The following is a 13,678-nucleotide window of genomic DNA, read 5'->3' on the forward strand; positions in this document are numbered from 1 at the left end:
GCTGGCTCTTTTCACCTTCTCTTGCACAAGCCATTCTTGCTCGCGCAAGTGTAACTAGCACACAGCTGAATTTTGCCCATTAGCTAACAAAATTATTATTATTTAATTGCTGCTGTTTGTAATGATGGGTGCAATTTCTGTGAATCGTTTGCAGATAAGATCTGCCTTGCCTCTTCTTTCACTGCCTTGTTTTCGGACCCTTATTCTTCCTGTTCATCCTTGTTGTCAGGCCTGGCTCAAATGGAAGGAGTGCTATATGTGCATCCAAGATGAGAGAAAGGAGGAGGCCAGGGCAGTGATGCATGAGCAGCACAGGGAGATGTGGAGGGCCATGAAATCCTGGCATGTCTATGTGCAAATCCGAAGAGAGAAGGAGCATCAGCACAGTGAGTTGCGCACAGTGCTTTTGGACAAAATAGAGTTGATTTCTCTTCCAGCACCACAGAATGATGCATTTCGTCTAAGAGAGAGGTTTTGGTTTTTCACTTGGGGTGTTGGTTGCCTCCAAGTGGGCTTAGGCATCTTCTGTTGCTCAAAGACAGGGATCTCGTTGATTGCACTGCCAGTATAGGATGGCCTGGTCCAGAACTGCAGAAAATCTCCGCTGCCAATAAATCCAGTAGACCGCTAAAAGCCTGTACAGAAGGGTGTAGCATAATATTTCAAATGTGATGACCTTATTGCTTTGTTTGATAAGGGTGGAGCATAGTAGAAAACCATGTCTGGGTGCCTTTGAGAGCTAAATACCTATGTGTGCAAAAAAACCCTCTCTCTAGTTGGAGATTTCAAGAAAAGTTGTTATTCAGTGGGAGCAGCTCCACTGAAAGGTGGGTTGTAGGGGAGACCCCATTTCTTTAATTGCTGGAAGGTGACTTTAGTAGAATTCAGCATGAATCTCTAGATTTCTGGAAAGGCTGTGAAATTAGAGGTACTACAGGTGGAGCTCAGTCCCTCTGCCCTTGTATTCCTGCGCCTAATTCAATTCTAAAATAATCTTAGAAGCAGAATTCCACTCTTTTACTCCTGTCACAGAACACCGAATCAACAATATAAAAGTCCTGTTTTCATTTTGCTTTTTGCATTAGTAATTCAGCACATTTTGTGTATGTGCTCCTAAAGAATCACAGAAACACAGAATTATAGAATTGGAAAGTATCCAAGGGCCATTAGTCTAGCCCCCTGCTTTGCAGGAATTGCAGTCCTGGTCTTCCAGCCGCCACCCCGGGACAAGAGCTCTAGAACAGCCTGCTACATTGCCCCCCTAGCTCAGCCCCTTCAGCACCCACAGTGGGGGCGGGGGCAGAACTTCTCCTCACTCCACCTTTCTTTACAAGCTTGAACAGTTGCTCCTGTGCAAATGCTAATTTGCTTTTCATGCAGAATACCATGATCCCTCATTTAAATACCATAAAAGCCCTGAAGCCAAATTTCCATCTAGTCCAGCATCCTTATAGTATCCAGCCAGATGCCCCAGTGGGAAGCCTGCAAGCAGGCACCATAAATTACTTTAGTTTCCAGCTCCTATTTCATACCAAAATATCTGTCACTTGAATACCCAATGCTTATGCACCACCCCCGACCCTGACCCTAGCACAGATAGGACATTTTCTGCCTCTTTTGTTCCAGAGCTGGCCTTGCAGCACAACCGCACCCGGGTCCTCTTTCAGAGCTTCTCGATGTGGCGTCTGACTTGGGAACACAGACAGCAACTGCATGCCCACCAGGAGTACCTTGTTCAGCTGGCTGCGAGGGTCGCCTTGCGAAGAGTTTTCACGCGATGGAAGCAGTGTATCCATATTCTCCTTGTGGGCCTTTCCAGCGGTTAGGGGGGACATGGGTAGTAAGAGTTGAGGTGCATGTGTAAAATGATACTTCTGGGTTGTTGCTTTTAAATGACTCCTTTTGAACATGAGGAATGACTCTGTATACCAATAGGTTTGTTCCAGGCCTGCAGCACTGGAGCAAAGACTGGGGAAGGCCCTGCTGTTTGATTCTGTGAGCCCTCGTGGCTCAGAGTTGGACCAGTATGTCACAGTCTTTAAGAAGACATGCGTGTAAAACCATGATAAAATATTCAGAGAAGTTGATCACCGGGTGCTTATTTTCTCTTTCGCCTAACAATCAAAGGAAGGAGTGGGCACACATTTGGAAAATATATTTAAAGTAAAGGGAAGAATGTTAGGATAACGCAGATTAACTTGGTGGAATTCACAGGTGCAGGATGTAGATTCTTCCCCATAACTTTTATCCAGGTCAGTAATAAACTACTGAAAGGTTGATCTATTCTAGCTGGTTAAGCAAACTTTTTTTCTTAACCTGAATAACAGATGTGACGTTGTGTGCCCAAAAAGCTAAGCACTATGAACGTGCTGAGCGCCACTACAGATGTCACCTGCTGGTAAGAGGTTTGCCATATCTGGTGGCCTCTCTGGAATGACCTCTGGCCAGGAAAAGTTGGTTCCTCCATGATGATTCTCCCATGGGGCCACTTTCCACAGTGGCAAGCAAGCACTTTGTGTATTCAAGCAGCTGGAGGCCACAGCCAATCTCAGCTCCCTGCAGCATAATTTTAGGAAGGATGGGGCTGGAGATGAACGCGCTACAACTGGTTTGGCCCTCCATTTGTTGCTGAACTACAACTCCAATCATCCCTGGTCCTTGGCCATGATTGCTGGGGCTGATGAGAGTTGAAGTTCAGCAATGTCTGGAGGGCCAAGGTTTCCCACCCCTGCACTACAGCTCCATGGCCAATGCTGTTGTACTGTTCCTCTCTATATGGCTTGTGTAGGAGAATATCCTGTGGTTTATGCTTAGACAGTATCCCACTTTATACCAAAATCTGTTGTCAGAGGCCACCAGTTCCCCGTATCTCTTCTGTATGAAGCCGAACTTTATAAATCGTAAATAAGATGGGCTGTTGAAGACACACCTTTGCCTTTGTAGTAGGAGTGGCTTCTCCAGCGTGCTTCCTGCTCTTTTGCTTTTCACAGCACTGTGGGCTGAGTGCCTTGCGGAAGAATGTTACAGAAGCTTCTGTCAAGCAAATGAGGATAAACTTGGCTCATCAGCAGCACCAAGTCATGGTGAGTTTGACCGTGTTCCCTGCTTCATCTACACTAAACCAGAACCTTTAATGTGCCTTCTGGGTCACATTGGCAAGAAAACTACCATCTTGTGTTCCTGAGTTGTTCCTGTGGTAGAAGCAGTGTAGCAAGCTATAGAAAACTCTGTGTGTGTTTGTGTGTAAAGTTAGGAACAGTTACTTACATATGGACCACGGTGTGACAACATCATGAAAGGATCTTCTTTGTGTACCTGTGCAGGCCAGCAGGAGTACCCTGACTCTGACTGGGCTGGACTCAGAAATTATGGTGATGTTAGGGATAGGAAAGTAAAAGTTAGGGATATGGAAGTTTCCGTGATGTGTCAGAGCAACCAATCTTCCAGGTAGCAAAAAGTTAGGTATCATAAAAAGTTAGGTCGACCATAAATAGGTTGACCTACATGTGTGCTTTTGTCCAAATAAATGGTGGCCTATCTATTTATATACAGCATTCAGAAGTATATTTAAATCCAATTTATTGGTATTTATATAATAGTTGTATCTTACTTTTTTTGAACTTATATGATCACATGTTATGACATTTACCTACAATAATAATAATAAAGAAGAAGAAAAAGGATTGTCTGTTGCTTTTATCATTTGCCATTGAAAGCAAACATCCCTTTGCTGCTCTGTTGATGTTTTTATTTCAAAAAGGCCCTCTCGGTTGGCCTATCTGTGTTCAAGGGAACCAGGCTTTAGGGTGCTTCACACACTGTCTCTTCCGATTTTCTTTTAGCTCTTGCTCAGGTTCTGGAATGGATGGAAGTCTCGTTTGGAACAGAAGGAGGAAGAGCGATACCGCTCCCAGACACTGTCAGCTCATTCTCACTACAGGTGAGGAACCAACTATATTGAGGCAGCAACAGAGCTAAAACCTGGTAGCTCATTTCTTTTTGAAGTTTGAAATGCTCCCATATCTTAAACCTTCTAGGCCCCAAGTTGGTTTCCTCCAGAGGTTTTGGACAACAACACACATCAACCCCAGCATCCTGCAGCCATGCTGGCCAGGGCTGATGGGAATTGTTGTCCAAAACAGCTGGCAGGCCCCAAGTTGGAGGAAGGCTGGTCCAGTCCCATGTTATTAGGAATGAGCTCATTCTGCCCATTCTTTCTTTGTTTCCTTTTAATCTTACATATATTACTATTACATCTTTCCATCTCAAAACTCACAGTAATGTTGACTGAGCTCCTGGGAATCCCCCTGTTTAAGCACTAGCCGGTCATAGCCTTGCCTAGCTTTTGAAACAGGATAGTAATAATAATTATTATTATTATTGTTACTACTGTTATTCATATACAGTGGTACCTCGGGTTAAGTACTTAATTCGTTCCGGAGGTCCGTTCTTAACCTGAAACTGTTCTTAACCTGAAGCACCACTTTCGCTAATGGGGCCTCCTGCTGCCGCTACGCTGCCGGAGCACGATTTCTGTTCTCAACCTGAAGCAAAGTTCTTAACCCAAGGTACTATTTCTGGGTTAGCGGAGTCTGTAACCTGAGGCGTCTGTAACCTGAAGCGTATGTAACCCGAGGTGCCACTGTACCACTTAATCAGTTTCCAAGCAGCAGATCAAGTGTTACTCTCTGGGTCATGGGAACAGGGCAGGGAAGGGGTACCCAATGTTGGTTCCCTTTGGCAGAATTTTACTACTTCATAATTGCTCGTGTTGGCATAGGTGGCTTTGTCACTTGTTGATGGTGACAAGAGGTGCAGTTGACATTAGCAGAACTGCTTGTAACGATACAAAGCAAGTCATTGATGGCCTTACTCCATCTGCTTTCTTTTGTGCTTTTGCTGGCTGAAGTCCACATGAAGCAGCACAAATGAATCCTGACTGTTGCATCCTCATTGCCCCCAAACCATGGAGACCTCTACTGGGTAGCATGAGTGGCAGGTTAACCCTGTGCTTTTTCTGTTAGCACTCATTCTGTGTCTGTAGGGAGCTGTCCTTGGTCCTGAGCTGAAGGGAACTGTCCTCTTCGTTAGAGGCAATTGTTGACAGAACTTCATACTTTACATTTCAGGACTGTGTTGCTGCACAGGTGTCTCAGGACCTGGTCATGCCATGCCAACTGGAAAAGGCACAGGAAGGTAAGGGGGCATGGTCATCTTCAGACTATTCAGGCTCTGAATTTTCCAAGTGGGATCTACTTTTAAGCGATACCCTTTCCCTTCTCCATATTTATCCTTTTCTCATTGTGTATTAATCCCAATCTTTAATTGTCTCTCCCCATCCTTCTCATCTTTCTTTCTTTCTTTCAAAAAAACACATAGTACGTGATGCTGGCCTACTTGGTTGTGTATCACCAGTCAAAGACTGATGTCTTATAGGGCCGCCTTCCCCAGCCAGACTCCCAGCTCGCATCAGCCCCAGCCACCATGAACATTGGACAGAGGTGATGGGAACTGCAGCCTAGCAATAGAAAGGTCGCTAGGGCAAAATTAAGTTCTGCTTCATGCAGTTCTATTGTGGTGTGGGCTCTTTCTTCAACACCGTGCTAAACTCTCTCTGCTTACTAGTACGCCCTCCAAGCCAGCATTTTTCAACCTTAGGCGCCCAGATGATTCTGGACTACAACTCCCATCACCTGTAGCCATGGCTAAGCTGGCTGGGGATGATGGGAGTTGTAGTCCACCTGCTTCTGGGAAGCCAAGGTTGAAGAGCACTGCTCTATAAAGGTAGAGAGTTGTTCCTTACTTTAAATGGAGCAGAGCCAAGTAAGTGAAGGCTGCTCTATGGGTAGCTGCTTGCCACTCTAGTCGCTTTGTATCGCATGTGTGTACATGTGTCTTTGAGAAAGCTTAAGCCTTCTTGGTTTCTCAGAGTGAGGCTTTTGCTGCTTTTGCTTTTGCCGTATGTCCTCAGCTGCAATATGCCAGAGCCAATAGGCACTACGAGGGTGTGATCTTGCCTGCCACTTTTGAGGCCTGGAAGCGATTCAGGGATCGTCAGTGCCGGTGGAGAAAGATGAAGGGGATGGCTGTGTGTTTCCACAGGTAGGATGGAGGGTCAGTAAAAAGAGAATGTTGGGGAACAGCTCTTGGCATGCATTGAGTGCCTGGTGAAAATCTAGTGCTCTTCTCCCTGCTTTCCAGAGAAATTTGCACAAGGCGATGGTTTGAAAGGTGGTGGCTGAGAAAACATGAGCATCAAGAGAACCACATGGCAGAGGAAATGGTAAATCTAGATTTTTTTGTTTCAGGATAGTAGACGATTTCTACACTGCTGTTCTTGAATATACAATATCAGGGGTTTCAGACAGGAGGCAGTGTTGGTGGATGCTTACCTTGTTACATTCTGAAATGTTCTTTCTGTACCTGCTTAATGTACCTGAGATGCCTGTGCCAAGTCGTAAATCTTTAAACACACATGCCTCCCAGTGCCTCACCCTTAAGGCACTTTTGCTTACTTGGAGGCACTTGCCCTGGCCTTCAGACACATTGCTCTCTTCTCCTTATGCACCAGAGAGGAATCCTATAATTCCAAACATGTTCTGGGTCTCAAAGTGATAATTAGACCACTTAGAAAGAGGAAGTAGAAGGAAGCAGGGTATTTTTTTCACCCACAGCTGCCTCTGGTGGTGCTTGTGCTGCCATTCATTCCAGCTTTCCTTCCTGGCTCCCCCTCTCATATTTGACTGACGATGTTGATGTATGAGATTTATTTGGGTTCCTGAGCTCAACTGGGTAGCCATCTTCTTTTTAAAAGACTGTTTGGGTTATTGGGGGCAGGTTGCTGGCAAAAGAATTATCCTACCTTTGCCGGAAGCCTGGCACAGCATGAGCTGGCTTCAAAATCCCTCCTCTCCCTGTGTAGGCTGTTCTGCACTCTGAGCGACGGCTGCTGTCCCAGTCCTGGTGCTTCTGGCGCAGGAGAACTGTGGTTCAGCTGGAAGAGCGTGAGGGACTGTCCTTGGCCAAAGAGCACCACAGCCACCAAATCCTGCAGACTGCTTTCTGTCTTTGGAAGGAGAACGTTCAGGAAATAAAGGAAGGGTAAGATAACAGAGAAGAATCAATCATAGCATAAGATAAGTCTGGCTGCTGGATCAGTAGCACATCTTGCCCAGCATCCTGTTCTTTCAATGGCCAGAAATGTATCCTAGTGGGGAGCCCACAAGCAGGGCCCAAGTGCAACAGAAACTTTCCCCATCTGTCATTCCCAGCACCTGGTATTCAGAAGCATCCTGCCTCCAACAGTAGAGGTAAAAGCACAGCCATCAGGGTTAGTAGCCACTGCTATCGCAAGTCCTGCAGCTATAACTGCTTTAGGCTGACTTTACCTGACTGGCAGTGGCCCATGTTCTTGCAAAAAAGGCCTACATCCTTGTCCCTTCAGCCTGCATCTGCATCAAGCCCACCAAACCTTTGCAGCCTCAATTCCTGCCGCTTCCCCTTACCTTGCTGTTGCCTTTATGGACAGGAAGGGAAGCAGCAGACTGGAAAGCAAGCCTGATCCAGATCTACTTATAGGGCTCAGTCCCCATATGACCTGCTTGAGACTCTTCTTGTTCCAGAAGCTTACTTGCTGGTTCTGCTGCGACTCCCTCCTTTGGCCCTGTCTTGGACAAGGCACACAGGAAATTCCCAAGCAGATATCCCTCAGGCATAGTAGTTCAGGAATAGTGCTACAGTGGTACCTAGGTTTTCGAGCGTCTCGGAAGCCGAATGTTTTCATTTTTGAATGCCAAAACCCAGAAGTAATTGCTTCCGTTTTCGAACATGCCTCGGAAGTTGAACGGCTTCTGCTGTGTGTTTTCCCATTTTTCCAATTGAACTTGCAGCCAGCCCTTTGCACCTCAGTTTGTTAACATTTTGGAAGTCGAACAGTCTTCCAGAATGGATTACGTTCGAGAACTGAGGTACCACTGAAACAGCATTACCATTTATAACACCACTTTGGGAAAGTAAGTACTTTACATGAGATAAAATGGCAGGCTCTGCTTTGAGGCTCACCACCTAAGACAGTAGCACAGAAGGCCCATGTCTATCCTGAAGCTTGAGAGAGGGTCTGCTGTGCTTCCCTTTAGGAGGACGAAGGAGGCCAGAGCTTCAAGGTTCCACTCTGTCAAGCTCCTTCAGTGGTCTTGGAGCAAGTGGCGACAGGTGAGAAATATACCTGATGGATTTCACATTGGTCCTCTACCTGTTGTGACTCACATTCCTAGCCTTGTAGGCAGGAGTGTATGTGTGTGATGTGGTGTTTTCTGCGTACCTTGAAATTCTGCCCCCAATAAGCCAACATTTTGTTACGAAATGAAGTAACATAAATTGGGTAGATCTGCATCTGTCCGCTGCTGTGGCATAACTCTGCCACACGTTCTCAAAGAAGTTTGAAAATGTGTGTAAGGATAAAAGGAACAAAAGGAGGGAAGAGCACAGAGATGAGGGAGAGACAGGGAGGCTGTGGAATAGCTAGTGGGGAAGGTGGAGGAGACAATTGTCAGCCTCTCCTCCAAATGCTGACAAACTCTACCTTGCTGACACTTTGGCTTAGAAGATGCCAGTAGTCACTGCCCACACAGTTTCAGGCTTTTCTCTACAAGTGCTAGAAGGGTTGTCTTTAAAACAACAACATTGTGAAATCCAAGATTCCCGGGGTACCAAATCCTGTGACCGCTGTTAGATTCCAAAAGTGAAGAACTTGAGACCAAGAGAGAATTACAGCAATTGAAGGCAGAGTGCAAATTGTTGCTGTTGATTTAAATAAAATGGTTTGACTGTTGTTGCAGCCATTCACTGAAGGAGGCAGGCAAAAGGTAATTCTCACAAGGAAGTAGGAGGTGTCTCCTAGTCCAGCTTTTAGCTGATTCTTTTTTTCTGAAAGGAACACGCTTCCAAGTGCCATGGGAGGCTTATCTGGAGGGTAGCAGTTTGGAGAAGGCTGATTTAACTCATTTGAACAGCTCTAACACTCTGCTTGGTTGCTATCCCACCCTGCCGAGGAAGCTGCACTTTCTTTTCTTCACTTTGTCCCACACAGTGATGTTCTGCTCCCCTTTTCTCTTGCAGTACTTGAGGCACCGCTCTGAGAAGTGGACGAAGCTGGTGAGAGCCGATGTGCACCACCAGCAGGCTGTGCTGCGCAGGGCCTTGTCAGCCTGGAAGGTATGGCTGAGCTATTACTTGTGATGCCCCAGGTGGCTTGGCTGGGCCCAAGGACAGCAGCCCCAAAGAACCACCAAGTTTGGCTGAGCTGGGGTGGAATCCACTGTTGCCTTTGCCTATTGGTGTGGGATACCTTTCCTTTTTGTGTCATATTGGTGGCATGTGTAGAGTGCTTTGCAATGCTTGTCATGAGGTAGGGGCTCTGCACCTCAAGGACAAGTTATGGGAGTGCTCAGAAAATGTGTTAGCCCTTTACATCAGAAATGCTTTCCTTCCTTAGAGAGAGAGGGAGGGACTGAGCTGTGAAGAGGAGCAGCTTGCCAGTGAAGCTGCCTTGTGGTCCACATCAGCCAGAATCCTCAGCAAAGAGGGTATCAGACAACGTGGCACTTTGGCTCTCTGCCTCTGGGGGGGGGGGGGAGCCAAGAGAAGCAGAAATGTCCTGTTTCTTCCAAGCAAACACGCCTTAGCATTTCCTTAAAGGGGAACCTGGACTGACAGTAAATACCTCTGATTGGGGCACCTGTGGGCTACACAGCTCTAACTTCTGCTTTGGTAAAATCTCAAAATTAGGAACAATATTTCACATTTTTCTCTTGCAGGCTTACCAGAGTCACATCCAGCACATTCTGTCCCAAGTAGCCAAAAAGGAGGAGGAGCATAATCAGCGGCTGCTATGGTAAGCCTTCTTAAATCTGTGGCGATTCTCAACCTGGTCTGACAGTCTTGGAGGAACCCTCGCCCTCTGCCTTTTCCCCATCCTGGGCTTCACAGAGGGAAAGGATTTGCTCTTGGTTAGAACTTCCCCCCATCTCTGTCGGCCCTCAGGCAAGCACTGTGCACCTGGAAGGAAAATGCTGCAGATTCCAAGCATGAAGCTGAGAAGGCTGCTCTGGCAGAAGAGCATCACCGAAGAGCGTTTCTCTCAAAGGTAACTCCCATCAGGAAGGAAAGCTAAACTCCCAGTACAGGTCCCTTGTCCCTGGGCTGGTTGGGGTGACTCAGGCCTGACATGATGCCCTTGAGCCTCCAGTTGAGGAAGTAAAAAACAACACAGTATTAGGAGTCCTTAATGCTTCTGCCCCTGTTTTCTCTGCCTAGGTTGTGCTCAGATGGAGGGATGCAGCCTCCTTGTGTGCATACCATCGTCAGCAGGAGGCAGCAGCTGTGATGGAGGCCAGGAAGCATTTGCATTCAGGTGAGTGTGGCTATTTGCTTGAATGTGGCACATGATCCCAATACTAGCCTTCTGCCTCCTGCATTGGGTCACTGGATTGGGCCTCTTTGTATGGCAGCCATATACCCCCTCCCTTGTGTAGTGGAGGAGGAGGAAGGTCTGTGAGGGGTGATTTTTCCCATGCATCAGTGGATGCAGGATGCATAGCAGCTTCAAAGCCATCCACCAGGGAAGGGCAGTGTGTGTGTGTGTGTGTGTGTGTGTGTGTGTGTGTGTGTGTGTGGTTTTGTGCGGCTCTGGATTGTTGGAGATAGAGATAGAGATAGAGATATATATGATGGTTGTAAATCACCCCCAAAAATTAATTGAAGGTTAATCTAAAAACCATCTGTGTAAAATTTAAGTCCACAAAGCTTTTATGTACATGGGTTCCAATACAGAATTGCGCCGTTCTCCAGGTTTCCAACCTCAGTGTTACTTGCTGCAGTGCTGTGCTGTTTATTAGTGAGCTGTCTTCCACCAACCTGGTACCTTCTGGATATTTTAGTGCTGGAACTTCCATCGCTCCCAGCGCCATATGCCCAATGCTGGCTGGAGTAGATGGGAGTTGTGGGGCAAAATACAGTGGTACCTCGGGTTACATACGCTTCAGGTTACAGACTCCGCTAACCCAGAAATAGTGCTTCAGGTTAAGAACTTTGCTTCAGGATGAGAACAGAAATCTTTCTCCGGCGGCGCAGCGGGAGCGGGAGGCCCCATTAGCTAAATTGGTGCTTCAGGTTAAGAACAGTTTCAGGTTAAGAACAGACCTCCAGAATGAATTACCGTATTTTTTGCACCATAACACTCACTTTTTTCCTCCTAGAAAGTAAGGGGAAATGTCTGTGCGTGTTATGGAGGAAATGCCTACGGGTGGCATGCCTATGGATTTCCCTCCTCTAAAAACTACGTGCGTGTTATGGTCGGGTGCGTGTTATAGAGCGAAAAATACGGTAAGTACTTAACCTGGGGTACCACTGTACCCTGGAGAGCACCAGGTTAGGGAAGGCTGCTCTGAGAAATAGGATGGGAGGAGGGCTGGGCTTCTTCTCGCTCACTATTTTTTATCTTCCTGTTTGGACAGTGAGGCTGCAGGCAATGTTTCTTCGCTGGAAGGAGTCCTACGTTCAGTCCTCTAAGCAGAGAGGGCAGTTTGTCTTGGCAGCTCAGCACCATGGGAGGCAGCTGCTTAGCAAGTGCATGGCCAGGTGGAAGCAGTATCACCTCCAGTGCATAAGGAAGATGGTGAGGAAATTTGCAGATTTCCGTCTCCAGAGGGTAGGAAGCAGTAAACCAGATGTGTGGAAGGCTTTCTAGGACAGCCTGATAATTTTCATAGGAAAGGGCCAGGCTCTGCGCCTCAGAGTGGCAACCCTTGTGCCTCTTTCCCCCTGCAGCTCCTGCAGAGACAAGGGGATCAGCTGATGGCCCGGAGGCTTTCCTCTACCTACTTCTCAACCTGGAAGACACAGGTGAGGTCAGACACATCCCTTTCCCCTTCCAGTCTCTGACTGCAGTGGGTCCATCTGAAGGCTGGGATGGAACAGTGAGGCTGCTGACTTTTTTCCATCATGTGGCATTATGGGAAACCATATTGTGGGAGGGGGAAAAAGGGAGTTCAACTAAAGCATCTCCCCTAACCCTCGACCCAGGTGCAGAGGAGATGAAAGGGGACAAAGGAGAATAATTTTTCAGTTAATGCTGAAAACGCAAAAGAACTTCATGGCTTGTATCAATGCTGGGGTTGGGATTTCCCCCTCCCTCCTTAACCTGGCCCACGTGGTCTTTCTTTCTTTCTTTCTTTCTTTCTTTCTTTCTTTCTTTCTTTCTTTCTTTCTTTCTGCACCAACAGTTGGCGTACAGGCAGCGGGAGCGGCAGGAAACCATGCGAGCGCTTTGGCATTGGTCCATGTCCCTGCAGGGCAAGGTCAGTCTTGGCAGGCAAGAGAGGAGGTGCATTCACATGGTCCTGTTTGGAGGGAGCAGCTCTGCTTGCCAGCAGACTGCCTTCTCTTTCTCCCTTTGCTGGATTGCAAAGCCAGGATGTAAAGAATCACATAGCTCGTTCCATGCATGGGAGTGGGAGGGAGCTTTCTGCAGTTTGGTTAAGTACATATTACCAAGGAAAGAGGAGGAGGAGGAGGGTGGAGACACAGGATGCTCTGTTTCCAGCTGCAGCTGTGCATCTCTCCCAGCAGCCGTGGAGGGCAGTGCCATCTCTGTTACTAGCAGCACTGCATGGAAGGGCCTTCCACCTCTGGGCAGGGCTGGGGAGCTGCTTCAGCCTAGGGCATCATATCTTGAGAGGGAGCACAGCAGTTGCAGCTAATATATGTATTTCCATTACATATGTCAGACATAAAAATGTTTTCAAGGATATAGGGACGATCAATCTCTCACTTGTGGATGTTTTTGCACCACCTCCCACACTGCTGACAGTTTTGGATCTGTACTTGAAATTCTGAGAGCTTAAAAAAGAAAAAGAAAAGCACCGGCATGTGTATTTGAGTTCCTTGAACCTGTTTCTCCAGAGGGAATTTTTGATGGTTCCTTTGTCGCTGATGAATATGAGAGGCTGTGCGGCCACTGCCACCTATGTGTCTTGCCTGCAGGTATTTGATGCTTGGCTGGCATTTGTCCTGGAGCAGCAGCGCAAGAAAGGTCGGATCGAAAGGGCTGTGGAGATTTACCGGGCTGATTTGCTGCGGGAGGGTGTGACCCGCATCCTGAGGTACACGGCTGGCATGAAGGAATTCCGAGGGCACTTGCAGGCCCAGCATCAGGTGAAGGTAAAAGAATGGGACCCCTCTTGTGGCTCCCTCTCATTTCACATCTATACAACTTTACCCACTTTATTTCGCAACAGGTTGATAACTGCTTCATACACAGTGGTTTCTTTTTTGCATGTTAGATGGATCGGATCCACAATGATGACTAACAATTATTTGCTCTATTATCTGCCATTCACCCCAGGGTCTTAGGACATGTCACAATAATTTAAAATACAATGTTAAAAACAGTTTTAAACAAATTTTAATTGCCAGAATAGAGGGTGTTCTGAAAATATTTGGTTGTTGCCTGTGCTGGCTTCTCCTCTTTGTACATAAGCAGGAAGCACAGATCCCTTATGGGGTTCCACCCCACAGCAACAGTTAGAAGCACACGCCACCCTCTCACAGGTACTCCTGGGACAAGTAGAGGCACAGTAGGTCCTGTCAGGTCCACTGCCCAGCTTCTCCCTCTAGGGGG

General features: G+C 47.1%; 1 protein-coding gene across 1 annotated transcript in view; it reads left to right on the forward strand.

Moving 5' to 3' along the window:
• SFI1 (SFI1 centrin binding protein) overlaps nucleotides 1-13,678 on the forward strand; it is a 32,697-nt gene that overhangs the window by 12,532 nt on the left and 6,487 nt on the right. Inside the window, exons 10-27 of the mRNA XM_028710064.2 lie at nucleotides 230-386; nucleotides 1,627-1,788; nucleotides 2,328-2,398; nucleotides 2,991-3,083; nucleotides 3,843-3,940; nucleotides 5,130-5,196; nucleotides 5,972-6,102; nucleotides 6,202-6,283; nucleotides 6,923-7,101; nucleotides 8,136-8,211; nucleotides 9,118-9,213; nucleotides 9,816-9,892; nucleotides 10,042-10,144; nucleotides 10,315-10,411; nucleotides 11,514-11,674; nucleotides 11,827-11,901; nucleotides 12,282-12,356; nucleotides 13,042-13,212. Coding sequence (XP_028565897.2) covers nucleotides 230-386; nucleotides 1,627-1,788; nucleotides 2,328-2,398; nucleotides 2,991-3,083; nucleotides 3,843-3,940; nucleotides 5,130-5,196; nucleotides 5,972-6,102; nucleotides 6,202-6,283; nucleotides 6,923-7,101; nucleotides 8,136-8,211; nucleotides 9,118-9,213; nucleotides 9,816-9,892; nucleotides 10,042-10,144; nucleotides 10,315-10,411; nucleotides 11,514-11,674; nucleotides 11,827-11,901; nucleotides 12,282-12,356; nucleotides 13,042-13,212 — 1,971 coding nt within the window. The remainder of the gene's footprint in view (nucleotides 1-229; nucleotides 387-1,626; nucleotides 1,789-2,327; nucleotides 2,399-2,990; nucleotides 3,084-3,842; nucleotides 3,941-5,129; nucleotides 5,197-5,971; nucleotides 6,103-6,201; nucleotides 6,284-6,922; nucleotides 7,102-8,135; nucleotides 8,212-9,117; nucleotides 9,214-9,815; nucleotides 9,893-10,041; nucleotides 10,145-10,314; nucleotides 10,412-11,513; nucleotides 11,675-11,826; nucleotides 11,902-12,281; nucleotides 12,357-13,041; nucleotides 13,213-13,678) is intronic.

This window comes from Podarcis muralis, chromosome 16 (genome assembly GCF_964188315.1).
Source record: "Podarcis muralis chromosome 16, rPodMur119.hap1.1, whole genome shotgun sequence".
Taxonomy (NCBI): domain Eukaryota; kingdom Metazoa; phylum Chordata; class Lepidosauria; order Squamata; family Lacertidae; genus Podarcis; species Podarcis muralis.